This window comes from Lepisosteus platostomus, chromosome 3, assembly GCF_059453375.1.
Source record: "Lepisosteus platostomus isolate fLepPlt1 chromosome 3, fLepPlt1.hap1, whole genome shotgun sequence".
NCBI classification, from domain to species: domain Eukaryota; kingdom Metazoa; phylum Chordata; class Actinopteri; order Semionotiformes; family Lepisosteidae; genus Lepisosteus; species Lepisosteus platostomus.
This window is the reverse complement of record NC_142613.1, coordinates 68,080,374-68,101,900: the sequence shown is the minus strand read 5'-3', so window position 1 is coordinate 68,101,900 and position 21,527 is coordinate 68,080,374. Positions and strand designations below refer to the sequence as shown.

Here is a 21,527-nt window from a genome sequence, read left to right as displayed (position 1 = left end):
TTGTTCTTTCTCTCTTCAACTAGGTTTGGCCCATACTCATAACAGGTGTCATTTGTTTTTGCTATACAGGAGAATGCCAAGTTTGCTGGAGTATTTAAGTTACAACTGCAACTTCATGGGTATTTTGGCAGGACCCACCTGCTCTTACAAAGACTATATCAGTTTCATCGAAGGCACAGCCTATCACCAGAAACACTTGGAAGCAAACGGGAAAGAAAATGGAAAGTACAAACAGAGTGATCCTTCACCGAAGGTAGGCTGTCATTTCTTTCACATTGATTTGTACGACCGTAATATGATTGAAGGACTAGACTGCATATTAAATTAACCTAAAGCATCTCTTCAAATAAAAAACCTGTGACTTGCCTGACTGCGTTTCTTAGACTTGTTAGTTCTTAACTGAAGCTCATTGTTGTCACCCTTGATCAGGGATCCTTTCTGTGTTGTGACAGGCCTGGTCTCTGCCAGTCAGCTCACAATAAGGAACAAGTAATAGTAATACTCTATGGGCTGCTAACATGAAATGTTGTAAGATGTCACAGTCCACTTATGAACAAGTAATAGGTTTATACCATGCTGAAAAGAGAAGAAAGAAAACACAACGTTTCGGCCGTGGAGCCTTCTTCAGGTGTGAGCGAAGGCTCACAGGTGGTGGGTGAGGTGTGCAGAAGGCTCCACGGCCGAAACGTTGTGTTTTCTTTCTTCTCTTTTCAGCATGGAATTAACCTGTTACTATTGAGATGTATACTCATTTGCAGTGATAACAGTGCTTCTTAACTTCTCTCATCCCCTGTTTATGCTGTGATATACAGTGCCTTGCGAAAGTATTCGGCCCCCTTGAACTTTTCAACCTTTTGCCACATTTCAGGCTTCAAACATAAAGATATAAATTTTTTATTTTATGTGAAGAATCACCAACAAGTGGGACACAATTGTGAAGTGGAACGAAATCTATTGGATTTTTGAAACTTTTTTAACTAATAAAAAAATGAAAAGTGGGGCGTGCAAAATTATTCGGCCCCTTTACTTTCAGTGCAGCAAACTCACTCCAGAAGTTCAGCGAGGATCTCTGAATGATCCAATGTTGTCCTAAATGACTGATGGTGATAAATAGAATCCACCTGTGTGTAATCAAGTCTCTGTTTAAATGCACCTGCTCTGTGATAGTCTCAAGGTTCTGTTGAAAGCGCAGAGAGCATCATGAAGACCAAGGAACACACCAGGCAGGTCCGTAATACTGTTGTGGAGAAGTTTAAAGCCGGATTTGGATACAAAAAGATTTCCCAAGCTTCAAACATCCCAAGGAGCACTGTGCAAGCGATCATCTTGAAATGGAAGGAGTATCAGACCACTGCAAATCTACCAAGACCTGGCCGTCCCTCTAAACTTTCAGCTCAGACAAGGAGAAGACTGATCAGAGATGCAGCCAAGAGGCCCATGATCACTCTGGATGAACTGCAGAGAACTACAGCTGAGGTGGGAGAGTCTGTCCATAGGACAACAATCAGTCTTACACTGCACAAATCTGGCCTTTATGGAAGAGTGGCAAGAAGAAAGCCATTTCTCAAAGATATCCATAAAAAGTCTCGTCTAAAGTTTGCCACAAGCCACCTGGGAGACACCCCAAACATGTGGAAGAAGGTGCTCTGGTCAGATGAAACCAAAATCGAACTTTTTGGCCACAATGCAAAACGATATGTTTGGCGTAAAAGCAACACAGCTCATCACCCTCAACACACCATCCCCACTGTCAAACATGGTGGTGGCAGCATCATGGTTTGGGCCTGCTTTTCTTCAGCAGGGACAGGGAAGATGGTTAAAATTGAGGGGAAGATGGATGCAGCCAAATACAGGACCATTCTGGATGAAAACCTGTTGGAGTCTGCAAAAGACCTGAAACTGGGACGGAGATTTATCTTCCAACAAGACAATGATCCCAAACATACAGCAAAATCTACAAAGGAATGGTTCACAAATAAATGTATCCAGGTGTTTGAATGGCCAAGTCAAAGTCCAGACCTGAATCCAATCGAGAATCTGTGGAAAGAGCTGAAAACTGCTGTTCACAAACGCTCTCCATCCAACCTCACTGAGCTCGAGCTGTTTTGCAAGGAAGAATGGGCAAGAATTTCAGTCTCTCGATGTGCAAAACTGATAGAGACATACCCCAAGCGACTTGCAGCTGTAATCGCAGCAAAAGGTGGCTCTACAAAGTATTAACGCAAGGGGGCCGAATAATTTTGCACGCCCCACTTTTCATTTTTTTATTAGTTAAAAAAGTTTCAAAAATCCAATAGATTTCGTTCCACTTCACAATTGTGTCCCACTTGTTGGTGATTCTTCACATAAAATAAAAAATTTATATCTTTATGTTTGAAGCCTGAAATGTGGCAAAAGGTTGAAAAGTTCAAGGGGGCCGAATACTTTCGCAAGGCACTGTACACTATAGTAAATTATATCTGATTTGCTGATGTGAAAAGTTACAGCTTCAGGGTTTTATTTCGTAAAGCACAAAATAACTTGTGTCAGCATAGACAGATTCTAACAGCACCTTTATAGAAAAATGCCATAGCTATTGTGAAACCAGTGTTTTTGAGATTTCATTTTAAACTGCAAGTCAGGTTAAAGAAAGTCTGAATCAGCACTTTCTATTTTAACCCTGTCTGGGTTTCCTACAGCTCACCAGGTGAGGCTATGAAGCCTAGCATTTATTCTCCTGGTATATCAAAAGTTAACTTAGCAGTCTTATAAACACACCAAATGTTCATACACATTTTCTGTGTCCTACAGATGCAAAACTGAGTTATAGTAGCAACTGTCTATAGTGTGATTTAAAAAAATGAATGAACATTGGCCTTTAGGTGTGATGAGTGCATTGCCAAACCAAAGATATGTCTAAGACTAAAAACACCATTTAGATTTGTCATTCGGATCTTCTATTCTTGAATCTGTTTAAATCTTAACAGGATCCTCTGTATTTCACAGAAAATAGCCTTGTTCTTTTTCATGAACAACTTGTTCATTATGCCTCAGAAATCAATCATTAAAAGTATAACCAGCAGAACTAATGTGTCTGTTGCTACAAGGACTGCAGAATAAGAAGATTGATTCCATTTTAGGTATTTCTTCCCAATTTTCTGCCACATTGCCAATTACGCAAGCCGTGTGCATGTGAGAGTGAACAGCTCGTTAGTTAAAAACATAGCCTCCAATAATATGAAGCTGTTCAGGCTAAAGGTCCTCAGATCGTCGTTCAAAATCATTGTTAAAATAAACTCGTGTTGAAAAGCAGACAAAGAATTCAGGTTGCTGATATTTCTTTTCCTCGTTCAAATACAACGCAAGTCACGTGACAGTGTATCCCTACGATGCATGCATTATTAGTCCTTTACAACTAGCCGTGTCTTTTCCACTCTTAAAACATGAAAGCTGCGGGGTACCTCCTGTAAACTGTCCTTTTCCTTTACTCTCAGACGGATGTGATTCACAAGCTGGCGGTGTGTGCAGTCTCTCTCCTGGTATATCTGACGGTCTCCAGAAGATTTACAGTGGAGCGCAATGTGGATGACGTCTTCACTGCCTCAACACCGGTCTACACCCAGGTCCTTTATCTCTACTTGTCTATGCTGGCGACCAGACCAAAGTACTACTTTGTGTGGACTCTTGGTAAGCGCCTTCTATCGCTATCGGGTTCTTGCATAAGTGGACAAAAATACAAGCGTTTTTACTGCGGCCAGTTTTCCAGACGTAGTGTATTGATGCATTACGTAATTATTCAGTCTCGCAGCACGCTTAGAAATTGCAACACAGCTATTCGCTCTGCTCCTGAGGAGCTCATTAGAACTGAACATATTGAAGAGACTCCAGAATTCATTTCTAGCTGGGTTTTTTTTTTGCCATTGATCAATAACTTCCAATAAAACGATTCATTCCTGTTCCATTAAAAGAGGTATTTATAGCACTGTACATAAAAGCAAAAAAGTGCTGTCATACCAGGTGGCGTGTTTTTCTGTACTCTGTTCCCTAGCTAATGTGTTTTCTGTGCAACTGGATCCGGTATTTGGTATTTTGGACCCATAAAATTCCTCCTGTTGAATGAGTATAAAATTGGACATCCATTATTTCTGCATGGAAATAAATGACCTGAAAATGAAAGTTTTGTGATACAGAAGTTAATGTAAAATTGTCCTAACCCCCCGCACACATACACACACAGCCCTTTATCTCAATAGATAAATATATAGTGACCCATTCAAATCCCTAGTAGTTACGCACCCAGAGTAATTAGGTAAAAATGCCAGACTGAAAAGCAGAAATACAAAAACACAACAGTCCACCTGTTAAGCCTTTTTCAGGAGAAGAAATGAGCCATGAAGAAGGTTCAACAGCAGCCAGAGGAACTTACCTAGTTCCTTTGCAACCAACTCAAACTGACGCAGGACCCTGCTCCATAATAAAGTGTATGTCAGCATCCAGAAAAATCGGAAGGTTTAAAGGTTAAGAATTCAGTTACCTTCATAGGTAACCCCAGGAAACTTACTGTAATTAGACTGTAATGTCAATAATAAGCTCAGGCATTCTCAGGCTTTGTTCAACAAGTAAGAAAAGGAAATTTAAAATGCTTCAATAATACCACATTTCCACATTTCATATCCTCCTCTATTATTGTAATGTTAACGTTGGCTTGCTTAAGTACTTAAACTCCAGATGTAAAAATAAATTTGAGTGCCAGTTATAAAGCTATTAAACCTCTCAAGGCTACAAAGGAAACCTTGCTGTTCATGAATGGCATAGTGCTGCAAGTTCTCTTCCACGGTTGAAGCCTGTGTACATCATGGTTAAATATGTAATCTGGTTTCTATCACTGGTTCAGTGGTTAAATGTTTGCTGCTAACCTGTGCAGTCTTGGCTTGCAAATCAGCCGGGCCTAAATGTGACTGTTCAGCATACACTATGAACATATGAGAAAATCCAGATGAAGTCAAGTCAAGGTGTATTTGCCACCAAGGCTGGAAGAGTCTGTAATGTTAAAATACAAACAGCACATTTCAGTTCTTCGGCTGGACTGTAGATGTAGTTGTATGGTATTATACTGCCCTCTTGTGTATGTGTGAGGAATTGAAAGCCGTTCATTTCTAGTGTGTTTGACATGACTTTTTATTTTTTATTATTATTAATGGTGTTATGAGTTAAGTGGTATTTAACAAATATCAATACAAAGGGGCAGTGTTATCGATGTACAAAACAAAAAACTGTGTCATTAATAGAAGTAGGGGATGCATGAAATAAACCAAAAAGTAAAATGTATTTTATTTAAATTATTTTATCTTTAAGTGAGTTGGTTCAAATTCTGTGAAATTTGCTTTCTTATCGATTTTTTATTTTTTCCTTAAATTTGCAGAGCTTTAAGCTTAAGACTTGTTGGTAGCATTTTAAGTTATAATATATCGTGACTAACAACATAAACAGAACAACAATAACGTACTTAGTAACTAATTGCTTCTAGTGATTAGTAAAATGACTGATGAAGCTTAAGTTGTACTCCAAAGTTAATGTATTATTCATTGACAATGAATAATGCTAATAACTCAGATCTTGTCATTTGATGTGCAATTATTAAGTGTCATTTTAAACCCCTCAACTGAAGTGTTACCAAATCATTTCAAATCACAGCTGGAACTGCTGTTGATTGGTGGTGTTTATTCTCTATTGAGCAGAGGGGTAGAATTATCTGTGAAATTCTGATTTCATGCTTCAGAAGGTGCATTGGAAGTGTAGACTTTTTTTCCAAACCTATTTTCTCAATGCATGTGTTATTATGGGGTGGGGTGGTAGTGCAGTGTTTAGCACTGCTGCCTCACAGTGCTGGGGCCCTGGGGCTGTCCCTTTCACCATTAACAGGCTCTCCTCCCCTCTTGTTTTCGGACAGCGGACGCAATCAACAACGCAGCGGGATTTGGCTTTAATGGCTATAACAAAGATGGATCGCCGCGATGGGATCTGATCTCGAACTTAAGAATAGTGGACATAGAGGTGAGACTCCCATTTCCATTTCGGCGTGTTGTCGATAGATGCAATTTTTCCTACTGCAAAATGGATTTTTTAATAAATACCTGCTGTTTTCTTTATTCGCAGTTTGCCACCAGTTTTAAGATGTTTCTTGATAATTGGAATATACAAACTGCACTCTGGCTCAAAAGGTATGGAAGACAAAAAGCATAGTTCGTTGAATGAATACTGCCACGGTAGAATCTGTTGTTAATACAGTGTAGTGAAAAAACGCTCTCTTAAGGTTTTAAGGCTATTTTCTATACCTCACAGCACGGGGATTTCCATACGTACGTAAGGTCGGAACAACAAGTTTTTAAACCCATGACGCACCTTAGTTCATGAGCCGGCAACACACCCTGAAATGTAACAGAAGAGCAATGACAAAAGGCAGGAGCGCTATAAACGCAAACGGGTTGAGAATTCCAGCGGGTAGGAGCTAAAGAGTCAGAAGAACAGTGTCCGGGAGTAACGCGCTTTGACCTCACAGCAACAGAAAGGGCAGAATCCGCAAAGAGGACCGTTCAGAGGTTTGCACTTCGTGTGGGAAGAGAGGACCCGCCAGGGGTGAAGCAGGCGACTCGCTGGTTCTGATTTGGATTAAAGGTGTTCAAGGTATTATTTTCAGCCAGCAGCTGTATCACCCAGCAACTCACAGCTGGCAGCCCCACTGAAGCTCAGCGGGTGTGAGCCTGGCCAGTCCCTGGATGGGAGACCTCCTGGGAAAGCTAAGGTCACTGCTGGAAGAGGTGTTAGTGGAACCAGTAGGGGGCGCTCACCCTGCGGTCTGTGTGGCTGACGGAGACACTATACTATAAAAAGGCGCCGTCCTTCAGATGCGATGTAAAACCAAGGTCCTGACTCTCCGTGGTCATTAAACATCACAGGACGTTTCTCAAAAAGAGTAGGGGTGTTACCCCGGCGTCCTGGCCAAATTTCCTATTGGCCCTTACCAATTATGGCCTCCTTAAAATCCCCATCTATGAACTGGCTTCATCACTCTGTTCTCCTCCCCACTGAGAGCTGGTGTGTGGTGAGCATACTGGTGCACTATGGCTGCCGTCGTATCATCTAGGTGGTGCTGCACACTGGTGGTGGTGGAGGGGAGTCCCCATTAACTGTAGAGCGCTTTGAGTGGAGTCTCCAGAAAAGTGTTATATATGTGTAAGCAGTTATTGTTATTATTGTTGTAATTGTACGGCGTGAGAGTGTTTTCTTGCTACTCTAGGAGGTTTCCAGTGCACGTTAGATGACAGAGAACCCGTACCACAGTACGACTGCGCTGCAGTTTCTCGTGTTCCAGCCGCGTAATGAGCTGATGCTTTTTTGTGGTCTCCCCAGGGTCTGCTATGAGCGATGTCCGTACAACCCCACGGCCGCCACCTTCATTCTGTCAGCGATGTGGCACGGCGTGTATCCGGGATATTACATCACGTTTCTGACTGGCATATTAATGACGTTAGCTGCACGTGCAGTGAGTACCAAACACCCCAAGGTTATGTTTTAAACACAATGAATGGACTGGGGATTATGAAATCCCACTTCTTTTTTTAGAAGAAGTCTAAATAAATGTATTTTAGAAAAATCTGTGTAAATACAAAGAAGTCATTAAATGAGAAGCAGTCAGAGTAAAATGTTCATTAAATCAGAAAAATGTTGAAAGTAAAAATTTCAAAATTCCTTAATTAAAAAGGTAGATTGGGGTATAACTTCAGGCTGTTATACCCTAAGTTGGGGTATAACTTAAGGCTGTCAAAATGTGTCTTAAATAATGGCAAGTCCTGACCAGAAATATCAGTTATCCAGCCTTAGAATCTAGCAATGTCGAGGCTCTTGGGAAATGCCAGTCTGTCTTATTTTTAGATCAAAAATGAACTTTGGACATTATTTAGATTTAGTACAAGGAGACCTGTCATTCTTCGTAATACTGCAGATGAATAAGATCTCTTTTCTGAAAGTGAAATTTAAGGCACAAGAAAGGAAACACTTATCTGTAAAATGAAAGCAGTGAGCCCAGTCAATCTGCAAAGGTAATATCTGTCTGAGGCTAATGAACTGTCAGATGCTGTTGTTGATTTAAAATGGATTTTAACCCCATGGATGACAGTGTTCACAAGAGCCATATACAACACGAGTGTGTTTGAAAATATATAAATACATTACAATTTAAACTAGGCCTATTACAGCTTTTAAAAATGATTAGAATATGATGATTTTATGGTGCTATCATGTTATTGTACTTAGCTATACTGATAAAAATGTGTACAGGGATTTTTTTAATTCAGTATTGCTCAGTGGTCCTACTTAATAGATAATGGCTCTATGATCAGTAATAGCTGAAATAATCTGTAAACATTGTACAGCTCATTTGGCGTCTGGACAAGAATTTGAATTTGGTGTTCTTTTCCAGCATAAAAAATAGATATCCCTGCTTTTTAAACTTTTTAAAGGGTCTTTAGACTTAGTCTTTTTTTAATTTTATGAAGCACGTAAAAAACAACAAATGAGCAGATGATTGGAAGCTTGAGGGCATTTCTGACATGATTTTCTTTCATTATAATAATCCTTCAATTAGGACAAAGAAGCATATAATTGACTTTATGGGAGTGTTACTGCATTACAGTTCTTTCAGTATAAAATTAAATTAGTGAAAAATATTTGAACATCATCCTTCATCCATATAAACAAAGATAGATGACCTACTTTTTCAAATATATATATATATGTGCAGTATGTTTAAAACTCAAGTAGTCTAGATCTTCACTTGGCCAGAATTTAATATAATAATGCTGAAACTATTACTGAAATGGAAGATAAAAGGTAATTAAATTTTTTCCAGTAGACTGACCTCACTTCCATTATAGAAGTCGGTGCTTTCAGAAGAGGTCTAAATTTAGCTAAAATGGTTTAATTGGGGCTTAACAGAATAAGTTAAACTTTCAGCGGTGCTTCAGCTTTCCAGAGGCCAGAGACACAAAATGGATGGAACAGCTTTCACAGCGTTAAACGCAGCGTTAAATATTCTGTCTGCTGCGGAGAGATCCATCTGACCTGACTCTTCAGGGAGCTCTCTGTGAAACACACAGAGATTAAGGTTTTTACGGCTGTCAGGTAAATTAACAGGGTGGATATCTGTCAGCCCGCCCAATGTTTTGGGATGGCGGACTCCCCCCAAAAAAGAGTCAAATGGCAAAGTAGCCTTTCACCTCTGCGTCATGGTGACAGTCCAAACCAGGAGTCCCGGACTCATTTCCTGGAGAGGCCTCGTGTCTTCTGATGAGCAGTTCAGGCAGCTCAGCGAGATGGTGTCTCACTCTGACTATCGCTGGTAATGACCTGTCTGTACAGTAATATCACTCACCGCTAGCATTCCGGCTACTGGAAATCTGGAGAGCTTATATGGCCACCCTTGTAAAAAAAAGTTGAAAAATTCCTGAATTAGAACCGACTGTCTGATCAAAAGACCTGCACCCTTCAGTATAGTAATAGACAAGTGATATTATTACAGAGATCATTTATGTACTGTATGAACAATATGCCTGTTATTATGCAAATATTCTGCACCAGTTCTGCATATTATGCATTACATTTATTTCCTGACAGAACATTGAAATGCTCCTGTATCTTAAAGGTAATATTGAGCATATTTAGTGTGGAGTAAAATAATGTATGCTATCAATCTCTCTCACCCCCTGCTTTCCAGTTAAGACACAACGTGAGACAGTACTTCTTGGCTTCTTCGACACACAAACTCATCTATGATGTCATAACGTGGGCAGGAACCCAGATTGCTATATGCTACACAGTGGTGCCATTTGTGCTGCTATCTGTGGAATCATCTCTTAAGTTCTACAAGTAAGTATCAAGGTTTCAAAGGCTGTGTTAATAGACTATTTTTATTTTTTTGTTTTGGCTGGTACTATTAAAAATTCTCCAAATAGTGCGAATACAGGCTGCAAATATTGTGGTGGAAAAAAGAAACACAACACCTCCTCCTCCACACTCTGGCCCTCCCGTCTGCGTGGAACAGGCTGAAGAGTGACTCATTCGTGAAGAGGACCTGATGCCACTGCTGATGAGTCCATCGCAGCCTCTGTGTGGCCCAAGCCAGTCAGGTGTGATGTCTAGGAGGTGTGAGCAGAGGGCCTCTGACAGGTCGCCTTGCTCTAAGGCCAGCAGCATGGAGCCTCAGTGTCCTGTCACTGATGCGGGCATTGTGTCTGCCGGCAGTCTCAGCAGCAGGACAGGTGGCAGATCTGAAACGATCTCTCAGATGGACCAGTCTGATGTGTCGGTCCTGCTCTGGTGTGGACACTGGAGGGCGACCGGATCTTGGACGGTCATCTGTCCTGCCGATCTGGTGAAACCTTCTCTGCAGTCGGGACACAGTGGAGCGGCTCACTCCATAGTGTCTGGCAACGCTGGCACATGACATGCCTGCCTGCAGCGTGCCAATGGCCTCTCCCTTGCTTCTGGTGACATTCAAGGCATTATGGAAGTGTGGCCTTTTTCTTGCAGTGACCTAAGCTTTGAATTAGGACCTTTTTAAAGGTGACCTGATCAGGCATTGTTCCACCTGGACCTCATTGGTTAAAAGTGGACCTAACGACCTTTCAAGTGATTGGCAAGTTGCAATGCCTCACTGCACAAGCTGTATTGCTGGTCAGAGGGCTTTAAACAAATTGACAACTTTTTGTGAAAGTACATAAGCTTTAACTATAGTATTCTCATTCCAGAAAATGATGCGTTTCTTTTTTCCATCAGTATAGCTTTCTTTAAAATAAAGGTATACAGTATAGGAAGACATCTAATAACTGGAAAACGTATATTTTGCTATTGTTTTTGCATTTTCATTACCATTAAGCTTTATCCAGACAGTTTAATGAATTGATAAAACAATGTATTATGTGGATTGGAATCAAACCTGACATTTTATGACTGGGAGATCAAAATGAATTAAAAGGTTGATACTGTCTTGTTAAGGAGATAAAATATTTTAGTGGTATTAAAATTAATCATTCTTATTAAGTAGAAATTCTGTAACAATAGACTGGTTACAACAACTTATTTCTCACTTATGCGTATGTGGGAATGAAGTCAGAATAGCCAGTGTGTATTGTTTAATCACACTTCAGAATTTCAGTGTGGAGCGGCTTTAGAAATCCATAGAAATGAGTAACATTGTAATGATTGCACTGTAATTCTAAACGGGGGAGCAGATGTATGTAGAGCAGAAGAAAGGAAGTCTCTGAATAATGATTGTTTCCCTCTTGGTGATGCCTGCATTACATCCAAGACATAAAAGCTTTTAGTGCCTGTACTGTACAGTATGTCATTCTATTTGGAAGCCATCTGGTGTCTGTGTTTCTGCTCGCGTGTTTTGTGCTGAACCTTTGAAACAACTTCTGTCAAGTTAGAAAGCAATCTTTCCCTCCTTTCCAGGTCCTGGTACTTCTGTCTACACGTGGCGTGCTTGCTGTTGGTAATGGTGTTACCGGTGAAACCAAGGCATAAACGCAACAGTCACCAGGAGAACAGTCTTCAGCAGGCACACCCGCAGGGGCGACCAGCAGTACAGAACAGCCACACCGCCACAGACAACAACTGCAACCAGAAACAGAAAGCCACATGAAGAACGGTCCTGGAGGCAGTGTGGTGAACTCCAGAGCACTGATGCAAGTGCCGAGATTCTTTTTTTTTTAAAGAAAAAAAAACCAACAAAAACAACCTTCCAGTAGCACTAAGGAGAGGGATGAATATTACTTGAAGAAGAGGGAACTCATGCAGAGCACTGTAAACTCAACAAATGAGCATTGTCAAAACTGAGTAATAATAATCGTAATGGGGATGGGGGAAAATACTGTGGTTTAATCCAGTGGCAGTATGCAGAAGTATGCAAAATGATGTTTTAAAGTTGCCTTAAACCCTCTATCTACTAACCGGCCCCAAGACTGACGTACACGTGCAGTGAATTTTGCCGTGTGGTTCAAGAGGTTCGGTAACTATGGCGACAGTAGCAGCGGTCTTCGGGGTCAAGGTTCAAGCAGCAGGCATTGCTGTCTTTGGCAGATCGTGGTATTTAGAGGGTTTTGGTCCTTGTAAAGAATACACTACGACCTCTCCAGTTTTTGAAAAAGAAATAGAAAAAACGTGACGCTGTGTTCGATGCCAAGCTCCTCGGATAAGCCTTAGGATCCATTCATGCCATATTGATTTGTTTCTGGGTTTCTGTTCTAAAGTCAAGAGGTCATTTCAATCTTGTCAATCCTAAGTCGTAATATTCCTAAGCATGAGTGTTAATGAGAAATATGACTGTACGATAAATGGACGTCTTTGCCATGACTGTACTTCTGGTGCAGCTTAAGGGTTCATTTTTTGTTGTTGTTATTGCTTTCCTGTGGATTCATCCCGCTTATTCTCCCCTGAAGTTTTAAAATCCATCGCAGGTTTTTTTTTTCGGAAACTCAAAGCCTTGTCAATAGCAGCACCTTTCCTCAGTGTCAGCCTGACAAGCTCAGATCAAGGGAGGATCACAGAAACAAAAGCTTTGGATAGTTAAGGTGCGATTATATGGAGGCTTCAGGGTCTTCTGGTCACAGGTCCAGGAAGGACTCCAAAGCACCAGTGAGTCTCAGTCACAGCCGTCACGGTTGGATCTATGACTGATTCCAAAGCCACACTACAGCTGAAAGGCTTTCAATCCCAATTCGGCAGACATTGCTTCTATAAACCACCGAATTCTGGTCAAATACTGTCACCCGTTTTTTAAAAATGTTCCTTTTAGGTCAGTCTAAATAGCAAGCATTGGAAATGAAAGTTAAGTCATTTTAATTCAAATTAGTGGTTCAGGAATGTGGTTAATACAGTTGCAGCTAACGTCGACTTTATCTCTAGTTTTTAGTGCACCCGTTGAAAATTGTATGAAAAATGCAAGATCTTATGAAGTATAAAATAATATATAACAGAAAAATGTTTTTAGCTACTGAACAACCGATTATCAAACTGAGGTCAGCAGTACAGTTACAGTATACAGTATGTAATATAACCGGCTGAAAGCAATGCTTTGTTTTCATTGTAGCCTTTTAAGGGATATGACCTTAGGATTTCTAGTTGTTCTTCAGATTCACAGCAATACAGTATATTGGCCACTGATCTTTCTTTCTGTAAGGTAACTTTATTCCTCCTATAATCATTATTTTGAGATCTTGTATGTTTTATAGACTTGAGTTCCTGTTCATGCAGGGGTGTTCTCAGCTCTGCCCTTTATCTCCTGGGATGGCAGCCACTGGATATTCAATTAAATTGGCATTTGGGCACTGAAGTTGTAGTGGCATATAGTTGATTCGTAGTGTGAAAGGCCTCTGTTGTGATTTCCTGTCTTTCTTCTAATATTTCAGCCTTACCTATCTAGTCTGTGTTACTGTTTACTTCTGCTGTGTAGAACTTCTCAGTAATCAAGCAATAAATCTACAGGTAATACTACAAAGTTAGAGTTTGTAGTTCAGTGTGCAGTTATTCTGGTAAGAGTTTGTATTCTAAGAGGAAATAGTTTGAGTGTTTCTTTCATGTCATGGGGGGATAAAGGTTCTTTCAAAATGTATTTGTTTAATGTAGCAATATCTCTTTTACTGGAGGGCTGGATAATGTATCTTCCTGTTGTTTTATCAGCAAGCTGACTACTTTCTGCCTCTAATAGGATTAAAATATTAAAATCAAATTTTAATCATATTACCTATTGTATATCTGAGAGCTGGTATAAGTGCTCTAGTACGAGTTTTAAGGTTTAAAATCAATGCAGTTTGTAGTAGACCAGCCTCAAGACTAGAAATGTCATTAGGAAAGTATTATAAATTGTGCTTTCCCTTTGTTTCATTTCAGACTTTTTTATTCAAAATATTATGTGTTGATTTTCGGTTGCCTTTCTTCTCACAATGTTGCTTGTCCTATCACTCTTGCTATTCCAGCAAAAAACAGGATCTGGAAAGATTCCTAAAAGCTAGAGTCAGACGTAAGACCTTTATCCAGTTTAACACTAATGTAGTCCTCATATATTCATGTCTCCCCACTTCTTTTCCTATCCTTCAGATTGGAGATATATTTTTTCCTGTCTTTAGAGAAGCTTTCTTTATGAAACAGTTGGCAGTCATGGCAAACGATAAAGGAGAAGCAGCAATATTCTATAGTTCATGTTGAGAAAGATGGAAAAGTGCACACAATATGTACTGCTCATTTTCAGGAGCTACTCTGCACTATTACAAATCCAGCAGCTGTTGCACGTCGCAGGTTCAAACATTCTTTATATGGGCAATTTCGGTTGAGGCAGTTTATTATTTTTTAGCATTGTTTGAGAGTGTGTGGCAATAACTAGTGTAGTCCTTTGTTACTTACATGATTCCATACATCTGATATCTTGTTGACACGTTGTTTTTATGTTATGTTAGTAACTGACCCTCGATGTCATTTTTCAACCAAAGCAGCCATTGCCGATTCCAAAATGTGGGTTTACGAGATGAAGCAGAGAAGAAAGTTTTTTAGGGGACTTTAAAAAAGCAGTATAAATATGTACTGTAGATTAACTATAATCATTATTTTATAGATTTTATAGACCACACTCATTCAAGGCCCCTCAGGACAATTCCGGATCACCCAGACAGCATCTTGTACCTCCAGCAACCTTATTTACTGTATCTCTTACAGTAAATGCCCAGCCATCTACATTGGAGAAACAGGAAGGAGACTCGGAGACCGCTTCAGAGAACACGTCAGGGCTGTGAAGATTAAAGATCTCTCCAAGCCCATTGTTTCTCATTTCACCTCTGACGGCCACGACCACTCTAATCTCTCCGTCTGTGTTCTCAAAGACGGTTTTCCGAGCTCATACATCAGAAAGACCACCGAAACTAAAATTATTCTGCAGCTAGGATCACACATTCTCCCTTCTCTTAACGACAGACTACTGTTCTTTTAAATTTTCTCCATTCATTGGAAGTTTCATTTCACACCTGTCTGCACCCATTCTGACTTCACACCTCTTGATTACCTCTCTTTCTGTCCCCTGCTCCCACCTCTCACTCCTCCTCCCTCCCAACCTTTGTTCTCCCACTACTTTACCTATGCCTACTGCCCTGTCTCTCTCACACCTGAAGAAGACTCCACGGCCGAAACGTTGTGTTCTCTTTCTTCTTTTTTTTCAGCATGGAATAAACCTATTACTTGTTCCTTTGTAGATTAACTATGGTTTGGATTTCTTTAGATTCAAATCCTCCAAATGACCATTTAAAATCCCCTTTGTGGCACAACTTAGATGGCTTAACAAGGACCTAGATAGATAAGACTTTATTGATCCCGAAATTGATGTGTTACAGCAGCCCAAGAGAAGCCCAAGACAAGCAAAAAAAAAAAAACCAGACATCAGGATAGACAAAAAATTAGAATACATACAGTAATTCAAAATAAATATAAAATAAAATAAAAACAAATCCATACAGCAGGTGTGTGAAAAATATGATCATGATGAAAAATATCACCTGTGCTCCTAAGCAGAAGTTTGTGCAAAACTGACATAACCTGAACAAAACCTGCAGTCAGTTCTACAACTTTCTGTTTTCATGATGTGAAACCTGCATCTCAGTTGAGGTGTCTGACAAACATGTCCCTATGTTACTCTTTCACGCACAGAAAGCCGTTACATGGCAGAATGGGATACTCTCATCGGTTCCATTTTTTCTGTTGGTTGATTTTAGGAATCAAAGGTGTTGATGGCTTTAATATTCTGACTCTTCGTGGTGTGGGGTTGAGGGGGGAGGGCTAAGAATGGTAGAGATGGGTACTGTCGTAGTGAGCGGGACAGATATGATTCGTAAATTAAAGCAAGTGGTGGAGTATGAGCCACCTGAGAGCTTTAAATGATTCTGTGAGTTACAGTGAGAGATACAGAGTGGCATATTACACACTTTCACAAAACTGTTTCTTGGGGACTGGAGAGAGCAGAGCAACAGTCATTCACTGTGAGGTGTAGGCATCCTCACGTTGAATTAATAGTATATCTAGAACCACAAGGCATTGCTTTCTGATCTGACAAGGAACATTCCAAGCTGCTCAGGTGTATAAGCACACGGATATACTTTCAATTTTTAATATTGTTTTTTAAAAAACTGACAGCTTTAAAGGACAGCTGCCTGAGCTGAATTTTTTTCCTTTGTGCTCAGCAAGTTTTCGGCCTCAGCTTATTCAGTACGGGGAACCGACGCATTTTTTGGTCGGAAGTAAAAGAAAAAAAAAGAAGTTTGAATTAAATACCATTTCTACAACAATTCGCATTATTCTTATGGTCTTTTTTTTAACCCTCTAATCTTTCTCTCTGATTCTCATGGATTACGTGATCCTGTTTTCAGCCGGAGCGTGTTTTTCTAGGTGATGCGTTGTGAATTCTGTCGGGCAAAGGAGGGGATGAAGAGTCTTTTGTTTACCATCCAGGTGATGGCCCCACCATAAGGCGAAGCAAACCAGCAGATCAATGCAAATGATTTTAGATGAGAAAGTGCCAAACCACGGCACGGTGGCACAGCGGCCAGCATTGCTGCCTTGTAGCCCTGGGGTCCTGGGTTCAGTTCCAGGCCTGGGGTGCTGTCTGTGTGGAGTTCGTATGTTCTGCCCGGATGCTCTGGTTTCCTCCCACAGTCCAAATACAAACTGGTGGGTTAACTGGCTTCAGGGAAAGCTGACCCTGGTGAGAGTGTGTGTGCTCTGCGATGGACTGGCGTCCCTCACACCCATTGCTTGCTGGGATAGGCTCTGGCTTCCCCGGGACTCTGAATTGAATGAAACGGTCAGAAAATGGGTGGATAAATGGAAGTGCCAAACTAAGTCTCTGACTGTGTCTCTCCTTTTGGGGGTGGGGTGGGAGGGGGGTGAAGGAGTGAGAATTTAGAAAAAGTATATAACCCAGACGATGAGGGAATCAACTGTATTTAGTCAAATAAAGAAAATATTTTCAGGACTTTAGGATTTTAAAGATATTTTTTGCACTTTCAGTATGAGCAAGGTTACGCAGTGTTAAATAGATTAGGTAGCCAAGCAGTGCAAAGGGCACGTAAAATAATTCCGTACAAACAAACAAGAGAAAGCAAAGCGAAACAGGTGTCGAAGGTGTCTTGAATTCATTTTTCGGTATTCACAGTGTTTACAAGGATGCTGTAGACGGTTGTTCCCCTTCTGTCACATGTCTGCTCTTGTTCTGTATTTCAGGATGTTAAAATGAAAAGGAGGCATTCTAAATGTGTTAGGATTGTGGAGCACCTGCAGGATAGATCTGTAACTGAAGTCCTTTGCACATTTGTTTTTGGGATGCATTTACAACATAAAAAAATATATTATTACAATTCATTTTGTATTAATGACGAAAATGATTATGCTTGCAAAAATATGTGTAGTTGTACACAGCAATAACATTTTAGAACACCACAACGGGCAGCATTAAGTACTGCTGAATTAACTGTTGTAAATGTATGTGTGTCTTAGAATATTAACTATATGTGAAGAGAAAATATATTTTTTTCAGTATTTTACTACCATCGTGACTGATTTCAAACCAAAGCTTGCTGTGTATTAAAAATGAATCGTAATGTGTTGCCATTTCTTTTATCCAGGATCAGCCACTTTCGACGAACCTTTAGTTTTTTTATTGACCTTTTCCCTTGAAAACTGACTCATATACAGTGTACAGAAAACTTGTTTCACAAAACATAAGAGAACATTTTTTTTTTTATTAGAATCTAAAATTTCCCCATGATTTTTCATGGTCTGTTTCTGTGTCCCCCTCTTGTTTTTTCTGCAAAGGAATTCAGCTACACCCTGCATCCAGGTCCTCAGATGTACAGTACAGCTAGTCTTCTACAACATTGTAACTACAGTGGGGTGCTGGAAATGTTGGCTACAGTGGGCGTTATGTGATGTTGATAGTTTGTAAAATCCCTGTGTTGAGATGTACTGTATTGAAATTAGTTTTTTTTACAGCTTTCTCATGACCCTTGAGGTATGTGTCACGTGGAGGGGGATAATCGAATAATGAATGTTTCCCATCTGTTTTATGCTTGTCTTTAGCCTCTTGACATCCCTTAGCTCAGTTTCCCAGCCCACGGAAGTGTGTTTTATTAATCATTAAAGTGGTTTGTCCAGTGTTCTTCGAATATGCATCTTTCAAAGGGTTTTGATCAGCTAGTAACCTTGGCAGTTGTGGGGACCCTGACACTGTGGGTGTGCACGAGTAGTTTGGTATTAACCCATCTCTACATAATTAATTGCATCATGCCTCTCATCTAAAATCAGTGCAATGCATTATATCCATGTTGTGCAGTGAACATGAGTCCCTTTGTGCACAGTAGATTCAGCAGTGATCCTCAGTGGGTGGTTCACCCCCATTAATTCCCTGCTTAGTGATTGGTAACATCAATTAAGGAGGCACACAGATTCCCGCATCATCATCTCTGCTACTCCTCCTTTTAAATTTTTACCTAAATCTAAAAATGCATCTACATTTGTAGCATCAAAAGAGGATTCGTGAGGATACGTAATAAATGAATACTGTTCACTTAACATACAGCTTTGCAGATCAGCCTGTTCATTTGTAAGTGTGTCTTTAATAGGCAGTCGTCTGACTAGTGCATTTGTCTGCTGTGCTTTATCTCAATATTAAGATTTAATGTTTTATTTTGTCTGAACATTTAAATTCTAAACCTTAATTATTGGTTAGAGGGGTTGTTACTAAATACCATGGTTAGATATACTATTATACTGATAGTAAACTTTGAATGGTAACTATTGGTGATGTCAAGTGCTTTGGAAGTGAATGACACTAAAGGGGTGAGTTTGGTAATGCCCTATTTGTTGGTAATGGTAATTTGATGACAGGGTTATGTGTTTAATGACTTCACAATGGAGACAAACCAAACTTGCCTTCCCTGGATTCACCTGACTGTTTTTCTTTTTTTTAAATAACATTTATTTTTGAAACAAGCAACATTTTTAATCTTATTTACAAAACTGATATTGGTGGCGGTAGTGTGCTCCAAAATTGTCACTTTGTCAACACTGTGATGCATAAATCACTATTTTGTACTTTATGGTAATAATGCTTTATTTGTAACATTGTAGTGGCTGTTTTAGGGGCATTTGTACCTTTTGTCTAAATGTTCCATTTGTATTCCGGGAAACGTTTGTCAGTGTGTGTTCCTTGGCAGTAATGATTAAACCAGCTGATGAAAATGGTGATTCCTGGTGTCCAATTCCTCTCTTCTGATTAAAAACAAAAATCACATTTACACCATTATCATTCAGACCCATTTTACTTGCTTGTGTGAGACTATAAATTGAAGTGATTTGTTGCTTTGAGGTGAAAGATGGCTTTTTATACATGCTATATCACCCTCCAACTCACAGCTGGCGGCGCACTGAAGCTCAGCAGGTGTGAGTCTGGCCAGTACCTGGATGGGAGGCCTCCTGGAACAGCTAAGGTCTCTGCTGGAAAAGGTGTTAGAGGGGCCAGTAGGGAGCGCTCGCCCTGCTGTCTGTGTGGGTCCGAATGCCCCAGTACAGTAATGGGGACACTATAATGTAAAGAGGTGCCATCCTTCGGGTGAGACGTAAAACCAAGGTCCTTAAAATTCCCAGGGCGTTTCTCAAAAAGAGTAGGGGTGTTACCCTGGTGTCCTGACCAAATTTCCCATTGGCACTTACCAATCATGGCCTCCTAATAATACCCATCTATGAACTGGCTTCATCACTCTGTTCTCCCCACTTAGAGCTGGTGTGTGGTGAGCGTACTGCTGCACTATGGCTGCGGTGGTGGTGGAGGGGAGTCCCCATTACCTGTAAAGCGCTTTAAGTGGAGTGTCCAGAAAAGTGTTATATAAGTGTAAGCAGTTATTATTATTATTATTATTATTATTGTTGTAATTGTATGGCATGAGAGTGTTTTCTTGCTACTCTAGGAGGTTTCCAGTGCACGTTAGATGACAGAGAACCCGTACCACAGTACGACTGCGCTGCAGTTTCTCGTGTTCCAGCCGCGTAATGAGCTGATGCTTTTTTGTGGTCTGCCCAGGGTCTGCTACGAGCGATGTCCGTACAACCCCACGGCCGCCACCTTCATTCTGTCAGCGATGTGGCACGGCGTGTATCCGGGATATTACATCACGTTTCTGACTGGCATATTAATGACGTTAGCTGCACGTGCAGTGAGTACCAAACACCCCAAGGTTATGTTTTAAACACAGTGAATGGATTGGGGGTTATGAAATCCTACTTCTTTTTTGAATTATGTGAGAATATAGTAAGAAGTCTAAATAAATGTATTTTAGAAAAATCTATGTATTGTAAATACAAACAGAATAGACTTGAAAAGGACAGCAGACTTGGAGCATTTACACTTTGCATCTGTGACAGAATAAACTGAAAACAAGACTGGATATCTCCAAGCGACAAGAAATCTACAGTAAGTATACATTTTGTCTAAGATTCCATCTTTTGTTTATAATAGAAGATGGAATGAGACCTGCGAATCTGCAGTTAAAAAAAAAATTGACAACAAGGGTGTTTTTGATGGCTGTTAACCAACAAACCAGAGCTGCACAGCATACTCTCTCACGGACTCTTTAAATGAATAAATATTTAATTTAACAGTTGTGTGCAAAAGTTTAGTCATTCTTGGTCTTGTTGTATGTGAATGTCTAAGTGAAAAGAAGTTGTCACGACCGCTATTAAACTTAAACGTAGTAAAAACGTAAAGATGACGTCTTAATGCTCAATTAAAAAAATTAAAATGTGAATGCGGCGTGTGGCATTCGACACCAGTCAGTACTTGGTAACACCTCCATTGACAGAATTCACAACTTCCAAACATTTCCTGTAGCCAGCTAAAAGTCCTAAATGTTTGCACGCAGCAGTAACCAGGTTTTCTGTGTTAAACTAATACAGTTAAGATTTTGCTAACTGATGTCCTTCATAACCAGGAACTACAGCATATTTCAAAAGATATATGTGTGCAAAATGAGGAAAATGGAACCTTAGTGCATAACCAGCTATTGGACTTACTTTACAGCATGACCTTATGCAAAATCTATGTCCCTCACATATCAATTCTTTGGGATTTAGCTAATAAGACATTGTGTTCATATGTCAGAATTCAGTGGCCACAGAAGTAATAATCTAGGGTAACCAGATCTGTTCGGTAATGTCTGATGCGTAGGACAAGATATTCTGGGCTACAGCTCAGCCTTAGTTCTCTCAATGTGACCTTGAGCTTATCTGCTTGCTGCTGGAGATGGCTACTTAGCCTCACGTCTTTATTTGCTTAAGAGTCACTGTGGGTACTCGTGAAAAACAGCACTATCAAAACACAGAGACAATAAAGTGTTTCCTTATTGGGATCGTCTCTGTTTTCACGAGAATCGCATTCTGTGTCTTTCTTCCAATCATTTGCT

At 40.2% G+C, this 21,527-nt stretch overlaps 1 protein-coding gene across 4 annotated transcripts in view; it reads left to right on the top strand.

Moving 5' to 3' along the window:
• The window catches only part of LOC148675329 (membrane-bound glycerophospholipid O-acyltransferase 2-like), a 136,953-nt gene extending 116,401 nt beyond the window's left edge, over nucleotides 1-20,552 (top strand). For 3 of the 4 annotated variants that reach the window (XM_088626568.1, XM_088626570.1, XM_088626567.1), the window contains 7 exons: nucleotides 70-253; nucleotides 3,474-3,666; nucleotides 5,930-6,033; nucleotides 6,136-6,200; nucleotides 7,390-7,522; nucleotides 9,752-9,903; nucleotides 11,491-19,317. In XM_088626568.1, coding sequence (XP_088482694.1) covers nucleotides 70-253; nucleotides 3,474-3,666; nucleotides 5,930-6,033; nucleotides 6,136-6,200; nucleotides 7,390-7,522; nucleotides 9,752-9,903; nucleotides 11,491-11,680 — 1,021 coding nt within the window. In that variant the 3' untranslated portion in view covers nucleotides 11,681-19,317. Of the gene's footprint in view, nucleotides 1-69; nucleotides 254-3,473; nucleotides 3,667-5,929; nucleotides 6,034-6,135; nucleotides 6,201-7,389; nucleotides 7,523-9,751; nucleotides 9,904-11,490; nucleotides 19,318-20,149 lie in introns of those variants that run through there. The other variant, XM_088626569.1, reaches the window with a different exon arrangement.
• The last annotated feature ends 975 nt before the right edge of the window (nucleotides 20,553-21,527 follow it).